The sequence below is a fragment of the Equus caballus genome, chromosome 4 (genome assembly GCF_041296265.1).
Source record: "Equus caballus isolate H_3958 breed thoroughbred chromosome 4, TB-T2T, whole genome shotgun sequence".
Classification (NCBI taxonomy): domain Eukaryota; kingdom Metazoa; phylum Chordata; class Mammalia; order Perissodactyla; family Equidae; genus Equus; species Equus caballus.
In genome coordinates, this window is record NC_091687.1 from 3,694,238 (window position 1) to 3,719,810 (window position 25,573).

A 25,573-nucleotide genomic window follows, 5' to 3' on the forward strand; every position below is an offset into this window, starting at 1 on the left:
ATATGCTTAGTCATTGTTAAAGTTACATTCAGCCAAGTGAGCGGAGGAGAAGAAATATGGAGGTGAGAATCAGAAGGCAAACCCTCTGGGATTGACAGGGTAATGTAATGGAAACAGTCTTTGGAATCAGGCAACCTGAGTTTTAATTTCCACCACTTATTAACTCTGAAACCTTAGCAAGTCACTTAATCTTTCTGAGCCTCAGTTTTCTTTTCTTTAAATTAGGGACAGTAATAGCTACCCTCTAAGCTTGTTCTGAAATGCCAAAATGTTCATCTGAAATCTCTAGGGCTCGAAAAGGCCTGGAAATTCTTTCCTTTGTCTCGTACTTCTTGGTTTTCATTGTCACTTTTTCATTCTCAGCTGTTATACAAGAACAAAATGATCAACAGAAATAAACCTAACAGTAATTGTAAAAATATCTTAATAAATCAAGGCGAGTGGAAATTGGAAACCATGAGCAGTTCAAGATAACACTAATGCTGTCCTTAGAAGAAAGGTCCCTCCCCCAAATTGTGAGAATTACAACCACCAGCATGTCCTCAATCCCTCTGGAGGTTTTGCCTCACTGTGAAGCACCTCAAATTCTTAGAGCCCTCAGTAAGTGATAGTTTGCCATTCATTTCAGATGTAGATATTAGATTTTAGCAGCCCTAGTGGGCTACCAGGAGAGCACTCTTTATTTATATGTAAAAACGGTGTCCATCAGACCACCTGTCATTTTCCTCTCAGAACTGAGGGAAGGACCTGGGCCGTAGGAGCAGTTCATGGCCATCAGGATGGCTCCAGAGGTAAAAACACCAGTGGGCTTCCCTCCCACTGAGTACACCACTGTCCTCTCATTTTAGCCCTAAGGAAGACTAGAAAGAACTAGTCAGTCAACTATTTTCTTTAATAAGTTAACAGAAGAGAGAAATTTCCTGAAGAGGCAGTTTAGCACAGCAGAGGAGACCAGGACTGTGGCATCCGACAGCGTGGGCTTATAAGCCGGGCCCCGCCGCCATGTGGGTTGCTGGAATTCTCTGAGCCGCAGTGTCTCCTTGGGTAAAATGGGAATGATAACACCCATATCAAAGGATAGTTGATTATATGAAATTATATGTACACCTGAAATGGCTCCTATCACAAAGTAGATTCTCTACCTAGCTAGCTACAAAATTTTATATACAGGGTTCTTTGAGAGGCAGGATAGCATATTGGTTAGTGCTTGGGACACAGTAAGTACTTGATAAATGTTAACTATTACTGGGATTTGCATATGACACCAATAATAATAAAGACGCACGTTTGCATTGTACTTGGAGGAAAACTAAAAGATATTGGTTATTTTTATTTAACCCTAAATCACAGCAACCAGCAGCGATTCGTCTGGCCTCTGGCCTCATGCTGAACTGGTCCTTTTCAACTGATTCAGCACTGATAGTACTTGACTCCTTCAGGTCTAATGGCTAACTTTGTATCGAGATCTGTCTTCTCTAGCAACTAAGTGATGTCAAAAATTGGGAGGGGCGGCTTGTCAGGAGACAGTGAGGTTCCTGTCGTTGGAGATAGTCAAGCATAGAGGGCACACCCAGTGTGGTGCAGAAGGAATCGAGCTTTGAAGGATTGGAATGAGTGATCTTGAATCTCAGCTCAGAGATTCAGCAAGTTTTTTAATGAGAATGCGGTAAGTCTCTCAGAGGTACCGTCTGGGACTCTGTTGGCTTTTCTTACCCCTTTCACAAGCATTGTATTCAAAATACAGTAGGTTCTCGGTGAATACTAGCTGGTCAATTGATCCTTTCTAAATGTCTTGAATTCTTTTTTAATCACACAAGAATTCTTAACATTGCGAGGAGTAGGATAACATTGTTTCCTACTTACAGAATGAATAGGATTCAAGGAACCAGAGAAAATTTAAAGCAAGAATGAATATTTAAACTCTAAGGATAAATTATTAAAAGATGAAACAAGCTTTAAAGTGGGACTCCAGGCTCTTAGTGTCTGAAAACCCTTTTCAGCAGCATCTGTCAACGTCTCGGGCTGCTGGAATGAGTTCTGCTTTAAGCCTTTTTTAAAAACTCTAATAGTCTTTGAAGTTAAACTTTCTGAGAGGTTTTAAATTAAAGAATAACTTATAAAAGTGATTAGAAGGTCTATGATACATTCATGGTAGCATTCTCACCCATGGAAAATCTGAGGCACAAAGATTGGTCCAAGGCTTTATGCTTGGCATAAATCAGTGTGGATCCAAGAAATAAGCCAGAACTTTCCCTCTTTTAGAATTCATATTTTCCTTTGGAGACATATAAGTCATACTAAATACTTAAGTCTGCAGGCATGTCTCAACATAATCACTCATGAAATTTCATTTCTGCCCTGCAGATAAGATTATTCTATGCTTGAAGAAAATTTACAAATCTCTCAGCGAGTTGAATCATTTCTTCTCTGTGTCTTCTGAGCTGAGTCACGGTATGGGGGCTTAATGACTACATTCCTCAACTGGGTATGTAGAGGAGATTGAACTTCTCACGTTTACCGGCTGTCACAATAATGCGCTGCAACAGGTGACAGCTCCCAGCCTTAGAAAAGCTCACCTCACGGTGCATCCTCATGGCACCATCTCTTCACCATTTGCTTCGTTAGGTTGCGATTCATTCTACCACAAAGTTTTGTGGGGTTTTTTTTTCTTCCTATTGATAATTCTGGAAAAATCGTATGCTGTCAAGAACCATTTTCTGTAAGGACGATTATTTTTGGCTGCCTCAGAGGCTGAAATACAACTTCCACAATTTTAAGTTATAAACTGAATTCAAAACTGCCGTTTCTCGGGCCTCGTATATTCCATGCGGTGTAGAGCTACATTCCATCAAAGACAGCCTTGTTCCCAGTAGGCATCAGAGCAGGAGGCAGTGGTCGTGGCCTGGGCACACGAAGCTGGGAAATCCCAGCCTCCCCTCCTGGTGAGATGCCACTCCTGCATTCCCACTGCCTGCCAGGGAAGCCAGCCTTGGCAAGAGGAGTGTGCTGCTTTTAAATATGGAGAGGACTCCGGAAGAGAAAAGGGGCGAGACCAAGGCCCAAAACAAGTATTTCCAAAAACTTTTATGATGAAATTTTTTACCAAATTAGATGGTGATTTGCAGGATAAACTTTAGCTTCCAGCCAGCTCAGATGTGGCTTACTCCACGAAGTTCTCCTCAATTCCTCCCTCTAGAAGAAATGCTTCCAAACGCCTAGAGCTTTTTATCTGTTTGTCTTTCTCACCTTCTACTTGCATTATAGCTATTTGTATAATTGTCTTATCTTCTGCATCAACTATAATTAACTATAATTCTGCCTTCTTCAGGGCAGAATCCATGTCTAGTTTATCCTGGTGGCCCCAACATCTGGCATGCAAAAGAAGTTCAAGATGGGAGACTGTCCTTAGGGAATGGAGAATGCCTCTTCGCACAGGAGTGAGGAAAATGGGCTCCCATGGGTCACTCTCAGAATGGACGTCCAGTCCTTCCTCGCACTCTGTTCAGTAACTGCCAGAGGCGTTGTACAAGGGTGATCAAGAGCACAGAGTCTGGGACCCGCTAGCCTCAGCTCAAATCCTGCCACTTAGAAGTTCTGTGTCCCAGATAAAGTGCTCAATCTCTTCATTCCCCAGTTACCTCATCTGCGACATGGGGATAACACGGTACCTTAATAAGGCACCCTCTTCATAGACTTGTTGGGGGATCAAGTGAGTTAATATGAAAAAAGCAATCGAACAGTACCTGGCCCATAGGAAGCAGTCAGTAAATAGTAGCTAGTACTATCATTTGTATTCACTGCTTCTCTATGGCTATGACTAAGAAATTTTTTAAATCATGCATACCATAGTAAAAATATTTTGAGCATATACTTCCAATAAATGTATATTAATGTACTTGTAAATTATATAGACATACAATTATTCAAACTTATAAAGCATATAAAGACAGAAATAAAGTGCATGAGATAAAAACAAATCTAAATAGAAGTTCTAATCTTTTCTTCTCACACTGAAATAGATTGTCTTGTTCATTTGCCAAAGTAAACACTTTCTCTGGAGACATTTGGTTGTGTCAACACCTTTGGTTGTCAGCAAACCTTGATGACTTTGGCTGCACGGATGCTGGGTAAAAACAAAGGAATTACTTATAAAATACAAAATGTGGCGAGTGCGTAAAAAGATGTCAAATGTGGGGAAATTAAAGAACAAGAAGGGTAAGCAGTAAAAGAGAATGCATATTGGAAAGAAGACCAGGAAAAGAACAAAACAAAATATCTTTGAATTATAATTTGTAGAAAAAAAAATTCCAGAACAGTTTCGGGTTTTAGACTTTTATCTGCAAAATTAAAATGAGCCAGGATTGGACTACCCAAAGATCAATCAAGTATTTTTCTTGTGGCCTGTGACATAATCCACACTTTTTCCATTTTTCTAAGATAAGTAAGAAAAATGGGTGCTCAGTGGCCAAATTACCCGGCACTCCTCCAGGGGCCTCTGTGGGACAGGAAGAGCATGGAAATTACTTAAGCTGTCATAATCAGCCTGAAAGAATTGATAGGTTTCTGTTTGCACAGCCAGCCACCCTGCTTGTTCTTTTTCTCATTCTTTCCCAAGAAAATGGCAACCCAGAACTTTTACTCTAAGGACAAAGTCACACTGTCCTCCTGTAACCTTTTCCATTTAAGGATCTCGAGGCAATAATGAGTTCATAAACCATCAGTGCCGCTTTGACCTCCCATTTTGGGGCATGATGGGATAACAGATGGTGTAATCAAGGGAGGCTGCCAGTCTCGTGGAACGACAAAGGGCTGGGATCTGACGTTGCGTCTGTGGCCTTGAGCAAGTTACTTAACCTCAAGTTTCCTCATCTGTTAGGGGAGAATGAAAACAACTGTCTACCTATCTCACGGGCTCATTGGAAGATGGAAAGAAAATGTGTACTCCAAAAGCACTTGGCAGAGATAACACCCTATACAAATGCTAGTTTCTGCCTGTCAGCAGTGGAACCAGAGAGATCCTGGAACAATCTCATGTGCTGTTTAAGACCTGAGAACACCACCTCACCACCTTCAACATGGAGAAGGCTTTGGGAGGACCAGCTACTGTGCACAAAATTTAACTGGAAGTTGATAGAAAGGGTTATTAGAAGTCATAACATGGAGAAATCATAGCTCCCGTGAAACATGCCACAGGCACCCAGCTCATGTTGGATGAGGTACAATGAGCAACGCCTCACATGTTGCATAAAAGAGAGATCAAAACAGATTGGCCGCTTAGGTTTAAGAAGCAAAAGAAACTCATACTATTGCAGGAAAGTGGGATTCTGATGTTTATTTTTCCTGCCTTTTTATTTTTATGTTCAGACAATCTGATGGGTTTTGTTTAGCTTTTGGCAAGTTTCATCTTACATAGGATAAACTAATGTTCCAGGAGCAGCTTAAAGGTTGGGAGAGGTCTCCGAAGGATTGTCTTCCTTTTAACACATTCTCTTACAGTTCTTCTCTGTGGATGCTCAATGTGAAAATCACAGATGTGTGCGTTCATTCAGCAAGTCCATCAGTGCTTCAGTTGTCCGAGAATGGTTCTCCCCAGTAGGGGTGGGCAAGAAGCCAAGGCTGGCATGGGCTGCTCTCAGTTTCAGCTGTTTCTCAGCCAGGAGGACATGGTACCCATGACTCCAGTATCGCCTGGAACCTTAGAAACTGATGAGCTGTCAAATTCCACATCCTTTGAAGTCTGGCAAAATTTCTAATTCTGTTGAATTGCTTCTACGATTGGAAACACACTAGTCTCAGGAGCAACAGAGAATACTGAGCTTATTTCTTTTGTTCACAGCCTTTGAAGAGAGAATAATGCCTAGGTATCTCAGTAGGAGTCTGTTTGTGACTCCCAGTTGATGCTAGGTGCCTTAGGTCTCTTAAGGGTATGTTGTTCTACTGTAAATTCTAGGAGACCATTCTTGGCATGGACAGCCAGGAAGCACAGATTTCTGTAACAAAGCCCTTATTTGTTCCAGGTTTTGTGGGAGTTGCTGTTTCCACAAGGTGCCAGATTCCCCCATCTTAATTCTACCAGAGGAATTCCTTAGTTCCCCTTCCCAAGACCTTGGAAAATGATTCTGAACCTGGGACCTTCTTGGATCTTTATCACAGACAGTTTTATCAATTATTTCTTAATGGTAACCTGGAGTATTGGATGAGTAAAGAATTTTCCTGAGCAGAGAAATAAAGTGTCCCAGACGTCTGGATGTTCCATCTCCCCATACAGAAGATTTCAGAACCTACACTGCACCAACGGCCAAGGATTGAGGCCATTTTGGACAGGGATCCTCTGTTTGTGGCTTCCCTTGCAACCCGTACACATAACTTTATCCCTGGAGAAGAGGTAGAGTTGTTGAAATCTCATGCTTTGACAATTCTTGAATGACTTAATCTTGGAAACCAAATAGAAATCAATGTTGGTTTTTAAAGAAACTGTTGCTATGTGGAGACAAACATCTAATCCATCTTTGGCATTATAAGTCAGTATGTGTCAAAGGCCACTGAAATCAGTTTGGGTTGAGCACTAGGGGGTGGAGTCTATCAACTGATGAGCGTGATTGATGAGAATCTTACATAAACAACATTTTATAACTAGTCAGAAAGTTTAGTGATTCAAAGGAAGAATTTAAGACCTGAAAAGAGTGACTGGGGAGTAATCCAGTTCTTGCTGTTAGGGCCAGAATAAATCCAGTTCTTCTTACACTTTAGAGGGAGACCTTCGGAGCAGGCTGGCCGTGGGCTGTTCTTTGGGAGGAGGACCCAGATAGGTCTGTTGCTGAATGAGGTGGGGACTCCTGGGCCTTTCTGACCTGAGTATTGATGTAGATGCTCCACGCTGGTCAGGGCTTCAGTTCTCCAGCACAGGTGGTCCAGGGTACAAAACTGAGAGCCTTGAAACCTCAGTTCCCCACCTGGGGAGTCAGCCTGGAGCCGACCCACATCTACAGAACTACTTGACTTACTGGGTCTCTGAACATTGACCCATTACTGACCCTGAACATTTCTGGGTCAGGCTGAAAGTAAATGAACCGCAATGGATCTCGCTCTGCTGTTCTCCCAGCTACAAAGTAGCTCCTGGTTTGCCCACATGGCCACCCTTCCCAGTCCGTTATTCCTTGATCCCTCCTCTCTACTCCCCTGTTTGTAAATCAAAATAAATCTGTTACTAAACTAAAGGTCAAATAAAGAGCAAAATAAAAAGTTTGTTACCCAAGAGAATGGAAAAAAGAGGTTAAAACACACGGAAGATTAAAAGAGAAAAGGAACTTATTTCAAATGTCCACGCAGTTAGGGCAAGATTGAGGGTCTCAGAAAGAAGGAACCCTAAGAGAACAATGAAGGAAGTAGCAGTTCCAGTGTCTTTACTGCTGCTTTCGCCCCAGAGACGAAAGTCTTCAGATACCTCTGTGATCATCAGAGAACATGACATTGACCTAGGCTATACGGCTAGGCTCTTAAAATTCACCAGTGACGCCATCTTCGAGGTCTCAGTAAACCAGCTTGCGAAGAACATAGGCCACAAGCTAGACCGAGAAGACAAAGAGAGAAGACGAGGCTGGACCACGACCACACGCTTCTTATTTCTCCTCTGTAGTTACCAGTACTGCCCACTGCATTCTGCTTGCAGAGCTTTAAAAAGTATGTTAAAGATACTTTTTTTCATAATTAATAAAAGACAAAGTAGGCCATGTTTGGGTGTGAAGAACAATGACAATTATCTAAGTCTTCATCTTCACCTCCTCCCCAAACCACAAAATCTACAGAGAGAACAAATGAAACTGCACAGGGCCCATACATTCATCAGTACCAGGAGACAGAGAACACTACAACCTTTAAATTACCTATAAGTAGGGTAAAAACAGAGAGAAATTCCAACAGCGCTCCCTTAGCCCGCCTGCAGCCCTCACACGCCTGTGGATAGAGAGTGGGAGAGGAGATTCTTAAAAGACTCTGTCATAAGACTAGAGAGGTGAACTTGGCTTAGAAGCAGCGCAGACAAAACCACTCACAGGAAGAGAAAGCGCAACGATAAATGCCACGATACGGAAAAGGACTTGGTAGTTCATAGCCCCGGCTATGTGAATGGCTATGGGAAAGGGCTTGAAAACGAGGGCACCACAAACCCCGGAGGGAGCCAAGTCAGGTGCGTGGAGGTTATCCCTAACCATGGCTTCATCCTGTCCCCATCCAAGCTCTCAACAGTTTCATGGATTCTGCTACCTTTATGTTCTCCACTTCATTCGCTTCTCTCCAGCCTCACTGTTACTGCCCTTGTTCAGGCTGCTATCCTCTCTCCCCTGGACTAAAAGAAAAGCTCTGAATTGATATTCCTACCTTTAATCTTTTTTTTTTTTTGGTCACCTTTAATCTTGATAGCCGTCTTCTGTCCCCTCTGCCCTTCCGTCTAATTTCTGCATTTCTTATTAAAGTGATTTCCCAACAGATGAGCTTGCCTTTGCTTTCCCATGCTGGATTAGATAGCTGAACTGAATCCTCCTATAGCTTCCTTTATCACAGCATACTGGCTAGAATGGTCACTCCAGAATTAGACATTTTATACTCCAGCCCATGAGCTTGCTTGTTTCATCACTTGGGGCGAGATTCTTAACCTCTTTGAACCTCAGTTTCCTTGTCTGTAAAATGGAATCAATAGTATTACCTACCTCATAAAGTAGGTAATTAATACATGGGAGATACCTAGACAGTGCCAGGCAGGTAGTAGGTGCTAAATTAACGTTAGCTAACGATCACCACATGGTACTGGTTTTTTCTGCTTACAAGTCTGTGCATTCCACTAGATAGCCTCATCATTTCTTAAAATTTTTGAATGATTTATCCTGTTTTCAAAAAAACATTTTCTCAGTGTCCACTACATAGAAAGTCCAGTCCAAATCTTTTCAGTACAATCAGTGAGCTAGATGTCACATTTTCACAAAATTAATGAATCTGAACAGGACAGTATGCATATGGTGTACATGAAGGCGTGGAGTTATCCATCCAAGTTGAACTTAATCATCTAAAAAACAGCTAACTTGATGATTGCAAATAGTATCCTTGTATTGTACTAAGGAAGCTTAAAAATCTTTCTGAATGGACATGACCAAAGTACTGAACTTTGGGGCAGCCCACACTCTGTCTATATGCACACAGTCAGCCCACAAGGCTGCACACTGCAGAGAGCTCAAAGAGAGCAAGCTCATGAGATCCACAGGTGCAGTGCTCACCAGCAACGCCTGCCTACCAGCCCAGCTGACCTATAGCTCTCTGCCCTTGGCTCCTGAGCCCCGCCGTTCTCTGACTTCCTTCTTGGGCTCTCAAGATCTGCTTCAGAGCTTGCTTTGCATTTGCCATCCCTTTTGGATGCTATTGATTCAGCCAGCATCCACAGATCCAAAAGTAACGTTCCAGACTTCCAGTTTCCAGTCTGTTGTCAGAATTTGGAACTTATCGCTCCCAACCTCAAAACAAGAAAAAAGCTAAGCAAACTGAAAATCAATAACTCTTCCTAGATCCGTCAGATAATTGAGGTCACAGAGCAAACTGCCACCCTGAAAACTGGAGAGAAAGGTAAATATGGAGAATCATGGCTTACTAGGAGCAGAAGCCTATGGCCAGAGCCAGTAATCGGTTGGAATATTATAAGGGTAATTGACTAACTCCTGGAGACTGACAGTGGATTAGCTTGAGAGAAAAATTTCTGGGGGCCTAGCTTTGGGTGAGCCCCTATACTTTCATGAGTTTTACCTCCAGGAGGCCCACAAAGTTCTTAGGTTGAAGATCAGAGAAAAATCCGCTTGTGCTGCCCGCAAAGAGAGGGGAAAAGTAACCATTTTGAAATATCTCCAGAGCAGCTGTTCTCACTAATAAACGCCTGCCCTCAAGGGAAGTTATTTTACCAGAGCCTGACCAACACGGGTTTTACCAGAGCCAATCTGGCAAGGGGTAAGGGAAATACCCAATTCCAGCACCCTCTACCCTTCTTGTCTTACCTAAGTGTGGAAGGAGGCGGGGTGAGAAGCACTTGTAAAGATAACAGCCCTGGGGCAGAGGCCATTAAAAGACTGAGACCTAATCAAATGAATATAGCCTATGACCCCCCCCACACACACACCTTACCACTGCACAAATAGGACTCCAGTATAATAACACCTTGATGAAAAGATTAGAAATCATACTAAATGTGCTCTCAGATCATGATGGAATTAAACTAGAAGTCCATAACAAAGATGGCTAGAAAATCTCACAACATTTAGAGATTAAACAACACACTTACTTCTAAATAACATATGGGTCAAAGAAGAAGTCTCAAGAGAAATTTAAAAATATTTTGAACTAAATGAAAATAAAACAAAATTTATAGGATGCAACGAAAACAGTGCTTAGAGGGAAATTTATAGCATTGTATATTTTAGAAAAGAAGAGAGATCTAAAATCAATAACCAAAGCTTCCACCTTAGGAAACTAGAAAAAGAAGAACAAACTAAATCCAAAGTAAGCAGGAAAAAAATAGATAATAAAAACTAGAGCAGAAATCAATAAAATTGAAAGCAGGAAAACAGTAGAGAAACTGAACCAAAAGCTGGTTATTTGAAAAGATCAATAAAATTGATAAACCTCTAGCCAGATAATCAAGAGAAAAAAAAAAGAGAGAAGACACAAATTACTAATATCAGAAGTGAAAGAGGGGCCATCACCACTGATCTCATAGTCATTCAAAGGATAAGAAAGGTATAAACAACTTTACACCCACAAATTTATAACCTAGATGAAACAGATTAATTCTTTGACAGAAACAATCTACCAAAACTCACACAAGACAGGATAAATAATCTGAATAGAACTATACCTATTAAAGAAATTGAATCAACAATTAATAACCTTCCAAAACATAAAGCGCCAGGCCCAGATGGCTTCACTGGTGAATTCTACCAAACATTTAAGAGAGAAGTGATGCTAATTGTCTACCATCTGTTCCAGAAAATAGAGACAGAGGGAATACTTCCTAACTTGTTTCATGAGACCAGCATTTCTCTAATAACAAAACCACATGTAGACAAAAGAGAGAAAATGACCATGAGAGAACAATATCTCATAAACATAACAACATATACACACAGTGGCATATGCATGTAATCTAACATACACTAAGATGTGTATTATATTTAATTTACACACACACTAGACATATAGTTACGCAATTACACACATTTACATGTAAACGTATGTAGTCTAACACATGCTAAAACTTGTACACAATTTGCACACACATACATAATACATTTACATACACATTTACATGTAAACACACATATGTGCACACTTTTCACTGCATACACACATGCGTAAGTCCTTGTGATGGGTCCTAACTACACCTGATTTTCTCCTCTTTAATAACCTTCCTTAATCAACAACTATATCAATCTATCAACACTGAAATAAAAATTTTTGTCTAGCTTTGAGGTTTTCACCCACAAATAATGTGCATAAAGAAAAATATGCTCATTTATATGTATAGATATTACATTAATGTATTTATAGCATACTTCCTTCCCGAAAAAAGGGAATGAGAACTGTGAACTAGAGTAAGAGAGTATAAAAAGCAACCAGAGTAAATAATTAGATTTATTCCATTGGTTCTATGCAAACAACTTAAAAAGACAGAAGTTCCAATTTATCTGTATTGTAACATCCTGATCAAACCAATCCTTTTGCCAAAGTGACAGTCTGTTATTTAACTAAATTCATAAAATGCTCAAGGGCCAGGTTTCTTGAGAAATGCTCAGTTACGACTGTTGGTAACATCTCTCCCCAGATGCATGTGCCTTTCAAGACAACCAGATGACTTTAGTTTAACATGACTATTGAATGTCTCATGTTCTCAGAAAAGACTGAAGTTGGAGAAAGTAATTAAAACCAGATCCTAAAAAGTCAATGCATCTGAGGCTGCAGACACTCCATCTGCCATGTGCTGTGGTTTCCAGTAAAACACTAAAATGAGGTAATTTTTTGTTGTTATTATATTAATGATTCTTGCAAAACTGAAGCAGAGTAAAAATGTTTATCTTCTCATTTTTCTCATTAAATCATTATGTAGAATATGTTTCCAATGTCTTGTGCTAAAAAAAAGAATCTCCTACAGTTACCTTTTTTAAGTGACAAGAAACAGAATTCCCAAGAAATTGTGGATAATCTCAACATCTCCACTTAATCACCTTATTACTCCCTTCCCTTCTCTTTTGTAAATCCAGATAAGGAATTGTGAAATTGGCTTATGCGTCCGTTTCTCCTCCTCTGTCTCTTTTCTTTTGAGGTTTAATAATTGGGCTGGAGGAGGCAAGGAGGAGAAAGATTACCACATGCCCAGAAGTGCGAACCTTGGAACCTTAGGAAGGGGTAAAACTGGTTAAAAACTACACACACACACACACACACACACACACACTCTAAAAGCAGGTAGCTAAAAAAGCGGGATGATGAGAAAGAGAAATTTTTTGTGTGTGAACTTGAATAACACAGCAGATCTCGTGCAACTAATAAATAATTCTGTATCTCCATGCTCCTGTATTTCCCCTTTTTTAAAATTTTCTCTTTTAGATCACTGAAAATAAATATATACCAATTTTTTAAAGATTACTTTTTTTAAAGCTATGCCAAACTCAGCTGTGTGATCAGATAGTTAGCATATGGGTAAGTACTTTCATCTAAAACTTTCAGAGCACCTAAAAATAGTGTAGTTTGCAGGTTCCAAAGAGTGAAAATAAAAATGCCTGAACCCAAAGACTCAAAGAGAAATGGCAAAAAGCATTGGCTTCCCGATACTTTGGTAGGCACTCTCTCATCCTAAGGAACATTTTAAAAACTAAGAAGTGAGGCTATTAAGAGGCCATGTATCCCCATAATAGGTTTCAATACTTCTGGATGATTTGTAGTTATTGCTCAAATGTAATTGATCACCATATAAAAAAATGTAACCCAATATTATAAATGTTAATATTTAACTGTTTTTATTTTAATAACCTTTGTTGCTGAGAAGGTATAGGACTTGGGACCAGTCACTTAAGCCCTCTGGGTCTTAATTTCCTCGCCTATAAAAATAGGGAGTTGGTTTAGATGACTCTAAGATTCCCTCAGCTCCAGAACTCTAGGATTCTATGCTAAAGTCTAGAGCACCAGTTGATCAGACACCCTCTGTAGCTCACCAGTTTATATAATATTTTAACACTCTCCTGTTAGCCATGTCAGAACTCCTTTCAAAGTACAATTCAAATTCACAGAAGATGACCTAACTTCCATTTTGCTGTGCCCTGTGACTTCTCAGCCATTTCTTGGATTATCTTTCCACTTGTGGGATGAACCCTTATATCTCTGTAAGAGAGTTTCTTTTTTCAAAATTTTTTTCCAAGTTTAGCCCCAGGTTTTCATAAGTGGTTGAGGTCTTGAACTCTCAGGATACTTTTTATGGAGCTTCCAATGTGTTTAACAGTTTCCACATTCTTAGGTTAGTGGTTCCCTTTAAAAATGTTACCTTCCATGATTTACTAATAGGTAACCAGATTTCGCCCTAGTTTAATACGTGCACGACAGATGATTTTGGTTTTTCTTCTCTTAACAGCACATTGAGATGCTTACTGTTGTGATAAACGTTACTCTGTGGCTTGCTCACTCAGAACGGCTACTTTATGTACATCCCTCAAGACCAGGTCTAGGAAATTGACCTTTCTTACGAGTTCCTAAAGTACCAATTGAGCAGGTAACCACTTATCCTAACCAATTATTTATCTCATGCTTTCCATCCCGGTAAAGTATGCTACCCACTATGTTTGAGTAACTTAAGTTCCCAATTGTCAAGTAGCTGGTATAATTTTTCAAACTTTCCCCAAGTGCATGGTTAGATTATAAAACGTTTCTACCTACAGAACACTTATATGAGAAGACTTTGACCACAGTGCATTTCGTCATCCTCCAAGTAAAATGTCTCCCTATCCCTATTTATCCTATGAGTCTGACCTTGGGAAGGGAGGACACAGATGGGGAAAGGAGAAAACAAACCCTTTCAGTCGCCTTAGGCTGTGGAGGGTCAGGAGCTGATCTTGCCTCAACCGAGATCGCATATGTGTTGTTACATTTCCAATCCACTTCTTTTTTCTACTGTGACTTACAAAGTTTATTCAACTTGTGCTTAATTCTCAGTCTTAATTATTTAACAGAAAACCTTAATTATCTTACCTGAACTCCAAGATTGGTGATTTTATTGCACTCAGATAGAGAGAGTTCCCTTAATTTTTTATGTCTGGAAAGTGTGATCAAACCCTAAAAAATATTGAATATAAAGATCATTTTGTGATTATAATTTAGTATAGAAAGTACATTTTCAATAAGATAACAACCAGGTATGCAAACTAAAAAAATTTCCACTTCTGTCTCATATTTCTTTACACTTAACAAAACTTAAAATCACTTTGGTTAGGCAACATCATTAAATAAAATTTTCAGGTTGTCTCTAATGTTTTGCAAATAGTGTTACAGAATCTCAGAGCCAGAAAACTCTTTATCTTGCCACCTGTTTCCAGATAAATGTTATCTGAATCAATATAAACAAATCTTAAAGATTCCTAAACTTACAACTTTATTCTGAAGACACTTCATGTGGCTAATGACTCTATTAGTCAATAAATTCTTATTTATGCCTAAACCTAAAAATCTATAAATCTTTAGCTCATTTCATTATGTTTAATTGCTTGAAGAGAGAAGGAACATATTTTTGTATAAAGGCCTATAGACAGGTAATCATTCATCAATAGCCCACTTCTTTTTCAGTTTAAAAGCTTTGTTTCTTTTTAATAAAAAAGAGATTGCACATTTCAGCCCTTTAAATTTTATTTATTTATTTATTTATTTTGGTCAGGAAGATTGGTCCTGAGCTAACATCTGTTGCCCATCCTCCTCTTTTTGCTTGAGGAAGATTGTCCTTGAACTAACATCTGTGCCCATCTTCCTCTATTTTGCATGTGGGACGCTGCCACAGCATGGCCTGATGGGTGATGCCTAGGTCCTCGCCTGGAACCTGAACCGGCAAACCCCAGGCTACGGAAATGGAGTGCTCAAATTAACCACTACACCACCGGGCTGGCCTCCCTTTAAATTTTTTTATATGTGGTTTTCTGTCCCATTTCTCAGTACTTTTCCCCCTAAACTGGTATAACAGTCAGATAAGGAACTGACTCGTGTGCTTTATGGGTGTCACTCTCCTCCTTTGCATTCAGGATCACCTTACTTTTATAATTCCGTTAAGATCTGCTCCCTAGACTAGATGGACAAGAGCAGCTTCTTCTCATTCTGTGGTCCCCAAGCTGACTGGTAGGGAAAATTCCAGAAATGGTATATGGATTTGTCCTTTTTACATGTTATTTGCAGGACTGGTTTACATTTTATTGACCTTAAATATATTATTTGATCGTAATTGAAAATGAGTTATGCAAATATTATATCCTGTATTGGCCATTGATGCACCTTTTAGATCCTTTCATTTTTCAAAAAAATCCAGATCAAGGAAAAAAGTGCTTGAAATTCTTCTTAATTGAAGCCACTGTTTAAACTGCAATTTCTAATTTCACTTAACGGTTCTGTATACCACTCAAAAATGAAATCACTCTGTTCGTTCCTTTAATTTTATTGCAAATGTGGATTCTTTGGCTGGGAACACATGTTTGCTGCCTTCTTGCTTCAAAACAAAGAATGACCGGACCCCATGGAGCCTCACATGTGGTCTGGGTTCCAGATGTGGATGCTATTTTATTCATGTTAGAGGAACTGGAGTTTAGATTTTCCCCCAACAGAAACCAAACTGTTTGAACAAATTAAGTAAAAGATGCAAGATTGGTCTCTTTGCCTTATACTTGATAGTAACTGAGTATGTTTTATTATCCTATGGGGAATTTGTCCTATGAAACTATCTCTGAAGTTTTGACTTCTTTCTTTTTAACTTTTATCTAGCCAAGTTAGAATTTTTTAAGATAAACTGGAAATAGAGTACACTTGCTAAGTATGACATTTAACAGGCTATAATCTCTTTAGCACTTTATTCAAAATCACTAAAAATTAACATTAATTAACAGTGAAATAGAATGCCCTGTTTCATCACTATAATTATTCATTAAAATGTGTGGCCTCCAAATTGAATTAATTAACATCATTAGCCTTTAGGCAAATGCAAATTAAAACCACAATGAAATGACACTGCATATCTACTAGGATGACTATACTTAAAAAGACAGATGATAAAAAGTGTTGGTGAGGTTGTAAAGAAATTAGACCCCTCATTCACTGCTGATGAGAATGTGCGGTCACTTTGGAAAATAGTCTGCAGTTCTTGAAAGTTAAAAATAGAGTTACCAGAGGACCCAGCAATTCCGCTTCTAGCTATATACCCAAGAGAAATGAAAACGTATGTCAACACAAAAACATGTACTCATACGTTCCCAGCAGCATTATTTATAATAGAAAAAAGTGTAACGAGCCAAATGTCCATCAACTGGGGAAAGGATAAATAAAATGTGTTATATTCATACAATGGAATATTATTTGGCAATAAAAAAGTACTGATGCATACCACTATATAGCTGAACATTTAAAACATTGTGCTGAGTAAAAGAAGCTAGACCCCAGAGGCCACATACTGTGTGATTCTACTGATCTGAAAAGTCCAGGATAGGCAAACATCCAGAGACAGAAAGTCGATTAGTGGTTGCCTAGAGTTGGCTGGAGGGTGGGTGCAGGAGAGGGAGTGACTGCTTATGGGAAGTTTTCTTTTTTGAGTGATGAAAATGTTCTGGAATTAGAATGTGGTGATGGTTGCACAACTCCATCAATATGCTAAAAACCACGGAATTGGACACTTTGAATCGGTGAATTTTATAGTATGTGAATTATGTCTCAATAAAGATGTTTGTAAAAATTGGATTGATGTAATAATTGTATAACTAAATACAAATTAGAAATATTCTTACAGCATCCTTCAGTCCAACATGAATACAGAAATTGCTCAGATGGATGCCAATCTGTTAGCAAGGCAGGGAGCAGATGTCATCATATCCATGTGCTGGACAGGTTATCATAAGCCTTGCTACTGTAAGTAGGCACAACTTTGTAACTGAGCAGCAGCAAATCTATGGCAGCTGGAGGAGACGAGGCCTCCACTAAAAACTGCCTCATGCTGGTTATGGGAGGCCAGCTTTTCTGAACAAGTAAAATACGCTATTCCAGTCAACAGGATTCGTTTCTTAATGGCTTTTTGACTCATAAGCTTTTCAGATTAATGACCTAAAAAACATCAGAGCCAGCTGGGTAAAATGTTCTACTTGGCACCATGAGGTGCATAAATGCACCTAATTAGGGGGAGCTCTCTGAAACAAGTGATGGCTCCAAATTTTTAAAGACTTTGTTTATACCTTAAGAAAGTCTTAAATCTCAAGTGTGGGCAAAGTTCATTCGTTCTTAACTCATCGTTCACTTGATGAATATTTATTTAGCGTGTATTGTATTGATCAGGCTGCGATAGAAACTGGGAGTATGAATGTCAGTGAAGTGCAGTGATTGCTCTCAAGGAGCCCACAGTCTAGCATGGAAGACAGACGTGTACACTGGCTCATTTCAGCCCAGTGAAAGGTAAATACTGTGCACAGTGGTGGTACCAAAGAGGGATGAGGAGGTGGCCAGCTACCGTGGATTAGAGAGGACTGCATGGAGAAGAGTCCTGAGTGGGGAAGTGTAAATTGCCAAGAAAACTATAGAGGGAAGGGCATTCTAGGCAGAAAGAACAGAATGTGCAAAAGCATTAAGGTATGAAACAGTATGGCATGTGTAGCATGGCATGAATAGCTTTATAACGGATTTTTAAAAAATTATCTGAAGAGCTGGCCCAAGAATTTCTCTTAAAGAGGAAACTGTGGGGTTTTGTTTGGTTTTGTTTAATACCTTGTTAAGTACTTGGGATAAAAGTCCTTGGGTTGGCTGGTGCCAAGCTTTTGCTTCTGGGAGGAATGGAAAGAGGAGAGTGAGAAGCCAAGACAGAACTGGGGAGGAAAGAGGAACCAACCAGATGGAGTGCCTGGGCCTCAGTGGGACAAAGGGGAGGTGGATGCTTACTTTTCAGGGAAGTTGTAGCATCATGAAAATGTGAATCCTCCTTCATCTCCTTCAGAAGTTGGCCAGACTCATGAATGCTTTGCAGGAAAGGTTTTGGTTTTATTTTCCCGAACTGTAAGAAGGGGCTAAATTGTAATCAGGTGAAGCACAGAGAAAGGCAGCTGGTGTGGTAGCCTGGAGAAGTCACCAGGATTGCAAGAGGTAACTAAGATTAATATAGTAATAAGGAATATAAGTAAATATTTGAAGAATCGAGTAATGTATGGGAATACAAGACCCAGGAATTCACAAGAATCCTGGGGAGCACTTTGCTGCTTCATAAGCCATGAAATTGAGGGACCTGGATCTGAGGCGTGCAGAAGTCCCTAGAAATTGGTTTATGTTATAGCGGTGGTACCAGGTCCACTGAAGGGAGTGTCAAGACATTAGACTCTAAAGAAGCAGGCACCAAGTCACAAAAGCCTTGTCCATTATTCTAAGGAAGTGGACTTCATCCAATGAAACAGAGTTAAAACTTTCCCTCTCTAGGGAATATGAGTTGTTACATAAGTGACCATAATGCAAAAAAGAACAAGGATGTGTGTCAAGAGAGATAGAGGGACCACGGAGCAGGGAGTGACTGCTTCCAGTTGGAGGAAGAGGTGGCGGTCTTGAAGAGACTTTCACACAGGAAGGAAAAATTTGAATTAAGCCTTAAAGACTAAGATTTTCACAAGCGAAATAATAGGAACAGTGTTTCAGGCTGAGGAAACGGCGTGAACAAAGATTTCATTTGGAAAGTGTGAGTTGTTTGGGAAGTAGTTCAGCTCGGGGTCACTGGGAGTAGGGAGGGAACACTGAACACTGCCAGGAACAGATACATGTACACGAGACGTTTGGGAGCCAACCAATCCTTGAAAACTATTCTTTTTTTCCCCAAGTTTTACATCTGGAATTGTTTAGCTGATGTAGATAGACATCAGCAGTGAACTAGTTACCAAATGTTGGAATGGCTTGTATGTGTGTACTTACTCTATGGCTGACTCATACTATTCCAGGCTTCGAATAGCAGCAACATAAACATAAGAAATCCCTCCCCCAACTCTTTATTTTGAAAATATTCAAATCCACAGAAAGGTTCAAGGAATGGTACAATGGATATAAATTTCCCTTTACCTTAAACATTCTGTATGCATCTCCTTAGGAATAAGGACATTTTCCTAGGGAGCTATATGGTATTATGTGTATATAGTATTATAATACCTAAGATTAACAGTAATACCATACGATCTAATATAAAGTCAACATTCAAATTTGTTTTTTATCCAGGACCCAGTCAGAGTTCATGCATTGCAAATTTTCATGTCATGTCTCTTTAGCCTTTTTTTTTTCAAATGTTGTCTTTCGAGACATAGACTTTTAAAGATCCCAGGCCAGCCATGACATAGGATGTCGCACATTCTCTATTTGATTGTTCCTATGGTTAGATTCTAGATAAACATTTTTTGCAAGAACACTACCTAGGTGCTGTTGCATCCCATTAGGGGGCACAAAGTCAGGTTGTCCCACTATTGGTGATGCCACTCAGTCACTTTTTATCTGTTAAATAATCTGTGGTGTGATTCTCTAAGACCACATGAATACTCTGTTTCCCAACAAGCTTTCAGTCAGTGTTTTCAGCATTACTTGGTTAACCTTGCCTAAATCCCAGTTATTTCACTGGGAGTTGCAAAATGGTGATTTTACTAATTCTATCCTTCCTCCTGCATTTATTAGCTGATATTCATTTAAACCTTTTTTCTATCACCCTTTCCCTTTAAATCTGCTGAATATCTTGGGAGGTGCTTTGAAATAAACAAGATTATTTTAGACATACCAATTAACTATCACAATTAATTTTTTATATTGCCTATTAAAAATCTTTTAATTTTCCCAAATTCCTTTTGGGTACATTTTCAGAATAGAGTTACTGTTTTGATTGGTGTGATATGTTATTTGTTGGCATAAGATGACACATTGAGGAAAACAAAACCACCAATATTTTACCCCCTTATAAGACTGAACATTTGGTCACAATTTAATAACAAGCAAATCATACTTTATATATGAAATTGAAGTGGATGAAACCTTGTTAAAAAGAGCTTAACATTCTGCAAGTAAGATTTATTCTTTACAACTTGCACATGACTGTTCTTCTGAGACCTTGCACTTTCAGAAAAAGTCTGGAAAGATGGTCTAGGAATTATGGAATATTAACGTTAGAATAAAATATTATAATTTATCTGACAGCCACATTGTTACAAATCATCCTTCTTTATAGTGTGTTTCAGTCTGGAAACTGTCAACACTTTAATACAGGCACACAGAACACTCAATAAGCATAAATAAACCTTATAATCTGTCCTGCATATGTTTAAAGAAACAGTTTCTTGAAAAAAAAACTATATAAAATTACATAAAGATTGCATAGTTTGTGTAATTTTTAATTCGTTTTTCTTGAATAGTCTTTGTAAGCAGTAACTTGTAGGCTTTTAAGATTAACATTCTAAAACAAATCTCTCTTCTATAATTGTGAGATAAGCCATTGTAAAGGTATGGAGAAAATATGGAAATGACAAATGATTAATAACCACATTATTATAAGGAGTTCATACAAATTGGAAGGAGTATTGAGACCCCAATATATAAATGAGTAAAGAATCTGAAGAGAAAGTTCACATAAGAAGAAATACAATTAAAGTGATAAGCAAATATAGGTGAAAATTATTAATATTACTAAAACTTTTTAATGCAAATTCAAATAAAAAAGTTTTAATTGCTATTTTGTTTAAATTAAAACAGCCAACATTGGTGAATGAGTGTAAGGTTACCACACTTATTTTATTGCTGATGGCGATAAAAATGGCTAGAACCATTGGGAGAGCAAGTGGACAAAACAACAACAAGTCCTGTTCAAAAGAAGGGGAAAACTGAGGGAGAAAAAGGTTTATCAAAAGTTTAGGGCAGAAACTCTGCAGGCAAAGAGAGAATGGAATGATATATCCAAAATATTAAAAGATTAAAAACCGTCAGCCAAGAAGACTCTATCCTGCAAAGTTATCTTTCAAATATGAAGGAGAAATAAAGGCTTTCCTAGACAAACGAAAGCTGAGGGAGTTCATCACCACTAGTCTCACCTTATGAGAAATCTTAAAAAGAGCTCCCCTACCTGAAATAAAAAGGCAAAGGTTTACAAAGCTTTAAGCAAGGTGATAAATAGGCAGAATCAGAAAATTGCAACTTTATAACAGACTAGTAAACACCTAATTATGACATAAAGGCTAAAGAAAAAGAAAGCTTTAAAAATAACTATAACCACTCCAATTTGGTAACAAACTTGCAATACAGAAAAGGATAATTTCTGACAACAAAAACATAGAAGGGGAAGAGGAAAAGGATGGAACCTGCATGGCAAATGGAGATGAGATGCTATCAGCAGAAGAAGCACTATCTCATCTATGAGATCTTTATACAAATCTCATGGTAACCACAACACAAAAATTCAGAGCAGAGTCACAAAACATAAAAAAAAGAGGAAAGTGAGAAACATCACAGAAACCACCAAACTGAAATGGTAGACAGAAACACAAGGAAAAAGAAACAAGGGAAAGATAGAACAACAAGAAAACAAGAGATAAGATGGCAGCATTAAGCCATCATATATCAATAATCACTCTAAATGTAAATAGATTGAATTCTCCAATCAAAAGACACAGAGCAGCTGGATGGATTAAAAAACAAGACCCAACAATATGCAGCCTCCGGGAAACACATTTCAGCTCTAAAGACAAACGTAGGCTCAGAGTGAAAGGATGGAAGATGATACTCCAAGAAAATGGCAAGCAAAAGAAAGCAGGTGTTGCCATACTTATATAAGACAAAGCAGACTTCAAGACAAAAAAGACAATGAAAGACAGAAGGGCAGTATATAATGATAAAAGGGACATTCCACCAAGAGGACATAACACTTATGAATATATATGCACCTAACACAGGAGCACCAAAGTATATAAAGCAACTATTAGCAGACCCAAAAGGAGAATTTGATAGCAACACAATAATGGTAGAGTACCTCAACACCCCACTTACATCAATGGATAGATCATCCAGACAGACAGTCAACAAGGAAATAGTAGCCTTAAGTGAAACATTAGACCAGATGGACTTAATAGATATAGATATAGAACATTCCATCCAAAAGCAGCAGAATACACATTCTTCTCAAGTGCACATGGAATATTCTCAATTATAGACCATATGTGGGGAAACAAAACAAGTCTCAATAAATTTAAGAAGACTGAAATCATATCAAGCATCTTTTCTGACCACAATGGTATGAAACTACACATCAACTACAATAAGAAAGCTGGAAAAGTTGCAAATATGTGGAGACTAAACAACATGCTACTGAACATCTATTGGAATAAATGAAGAAATCAAAGGAGAAGTAAAAAAATATTTGGAGACAAATTAAAATGAAAATGCAACATACCAAAATCTATGAGATGCAGCAAAAGCAGTACTAAGAGGGAAGTTTATAGCAATATAGGCCTACTTCAAGAAACAGGAAAAAATCTTAAGTAAACAATCTGACACTACACATAACAGAACCAGAAAAAGAGCAAATGATGCCCAAAGTCAGTAGAAGGAAGGAAAGAACAAAAATCAGAGAGAAATAAATGCAATAGAGACTAAAAAGACAGATCGATAGAAAAGATCAATGAAATTAAGAGCTGGTTCTTTGAAAAGATAAACAAAATTGACATCTCTTAGCCATACTCACTAAGAAAAAAAGAGAATGGCTCACATAAATAAAGTCAGAAATGAAAAGGAGAAATTACAATGGATATCACAGAAATAAGAAAAGATTATAAGAGAATACTATGAAAATCTACATGCCAACAAATTGGATAATCTAGAAAAAATGGATACATCCTTAGAAACATACAACTTCCCAAAACTGAAGCAAGAAGAAATAGAGAATCTGAATACACCAATCAACAGTAAAGAGATTGAAACAATGACCAAAAACCTTCCAAAAAACAAAAGTCTAGAACCAGATGGCTTCTCTGGAGAATTCTACCAAACATTCAAAGATTTAACCTTGTCAAACTCTTCCCAAAAAACTGAAGAGGACAGGATGCTTCCTCACTCATTTTATGAGGCCAACATTACCCTGATACCAAAACCAGAGAAGGAAAACACAAAGAAGGAAAATTACAGGCCAATATCACTGATGAACACAGATGCAAAAATCCTCAACAAAATATTAGTAAATCAAATACAACAATACATTAAAAGGATTATACAACTACACCACAATCAAGTGGGATTTATTCCCGGGATGCAGAGATGGTTCAAAATCTGCAAATCAATGTGATACACCACATTAACAAAATGAAGAATAAAAATCACATGATGATCTCAATAGACACAGAGAAAACGTTTGACAAGATTCAACACCCGTTTCTGATAAAAACGCTCAATAAAATGGGTATAGAAGGAACGTACCTCAACATAATAAAGGCCATGTGTGACAAACCCACAGCTACTCTTGGCACTCTCGTTAAACATACTATTGAAAGCCTAGCCAGAGCAATTAGGCAAGAAAAAGAAATAAAAGACATCCAAATTGAAAAGGAAGAAGTAAAACTGCCACTATTTGCAGATGACATGATTTTATATATAGGAAAGCCTAAAGAATCCACCAAAAAGCTATTAGAAATAATTACTAATACAGCAAAGTTGCAGGGTGCAAAATCAACATAGAAAAATCAGTTGCACAGCAAAGGAAATCGTCAACAAAACAAAAAGACAGCCTACCAATGGGGAGAAGATATTTGCAAATCATTTATCTGATAAGGGGTTAATATCCAAAATATATAAAGAACTCATACAATTCAACAACAACAAAAAAACAAATGACCCAATTAAAAAATGGGCACAGGATCTCAATAGACATTTTTCCAAAGAAGATATACAGATGGCCAACAGGCACATAAAAAGATATTCAACATCACTAATTATTAGGCAAATGCAAATCAAAACTACAATGAGATATCACCTCACGCCTGTCAGAATGGCTATTATCAAAAAGACAAGAAATAACAAGTGTTGGAGAGGATGTAGAGTAAGGGGAACCCTCATACACTGCTGGTGGGAAGTTAAACTGGTGCAGTCACTCTGGAAAACAGTACGGAAATTCCTCAAAAAATTAAGAATAGAACTACCATATTATCCAGCTATTCCACTTCTGGATGTGTATCCAAAGAACATGAAAACACTAAGTCAAAAAGATATTTGCACCCTTATGTTCATTGCCGCATTATTCACAACAGCCAAGACTTGGAAACAACCTAAGTGCCCATCAATGGGTGATGGATAAAGAAGATGTGGTGGATATATACATACAAGAGAATACTACTCAGCCATAAGAAAGATGAAATCTTGCCATTTGTGACAACATGGCTGGACCCTGAGGGTCTTATGCTAAGCAAAATAAGTCAGATGGAGAAAGACAATTACTGTGCTATTTCACTCAAATGTGGAAGATAAATAAACAAACAAACACATAGATATGGAGAACAGATTAGTGGCTACCAGAGAGGAAGTGGGTGGGAGGAGGGCGAAAAGGGTAAAGGGGGCACGTGTACAGTAACGAATGGCAGCCAGACTTGTGCTGGTGAAAACGCTGCAGTCTATACAGAAGTCGAAATCTAATGATGTACACCTGAAATTTAGACAATGTTAAAAGCCAATGTTCCCTCAATAAAAAAATAATAATTAAAAAAATATATCACCAAAATAAGTTGAGAAATGCAAAAAAAAAACAAGTTTATGGCAGTTTGCTCATCTTAGTCCTGTTTTTATGCTTACACCTAGATTTGCTGCCTTAAATATAGTAGGAACAGGATAACTGTATCAAAAGAAAGAATGAATAAATGAATGAAATTTCTCAATGTTTGTGAAAAATAATTTAGAATAACTTGGAAGAAAACTAATACACGAATCCTTACTAAGTCTTTTTGCATATCAGCAAAGAATTATATAAAATATTAACACCTTGCTTTAATTCTTTTACACAGACCCACGGCAGTTATGGGCAGTTTCCTGTCTGTTCCGGACAAACTATAATAGCCCAAAAGCACACGTATTCAAGCAAAATATTAAGCTGTGAATGCTATGTACAAGTATATACAGAGATGAACAATTTTCTTTTACAAAAGTTGATAGGTCCTTCTCTCTTCATATTACTTGGTCCATCTGTGAGGTCTGACCTTGCTGACAGTCCCCTGCGTTTTGAAAGACCACTTCCTTAGGTCCCCATGACATGACTCGACTCTTTCCTCATCTACTTCTCTGGATGTTC

The 25,573-nt window shown here is 38.4% G+C and overlaps 1 protein-coding gene across 9 annotated transcripts in view; it reads right to left on the reverse strand.

The window, feature by feature from the left end:
• The window catches only part of FBXL13 (F-box and leucine rich repeat protein 13), a 210,131-nt gene that overhangs the window by 13,928 nt on the left and 170,630 nt on the right, over nt 1-25,573 (reverse strand). For 8 of the 9 annotated variants that reach the window (XR_011438076.1, XR_011438077.1, XR_011438078.1 and 5 more), the window contains one exon: nt 14,269-14,352. The exons of the other annotated variant lie outside the window; for it this stretch is intronic. Coding sequence is in view for 5 of the 8 variants with exons in the window: in XM_023638836.2 (XP_023494604.2) it covers nt 14,269-14,352 (84 nt within the window). In the remaining 3 variants the exon portion in view is untranslated. The remainder of the gene's footprint in view (nt 1-14,268; nt 14,353-25,573) is intronic. 9 annotated transcript variants of the gene reach the window in all.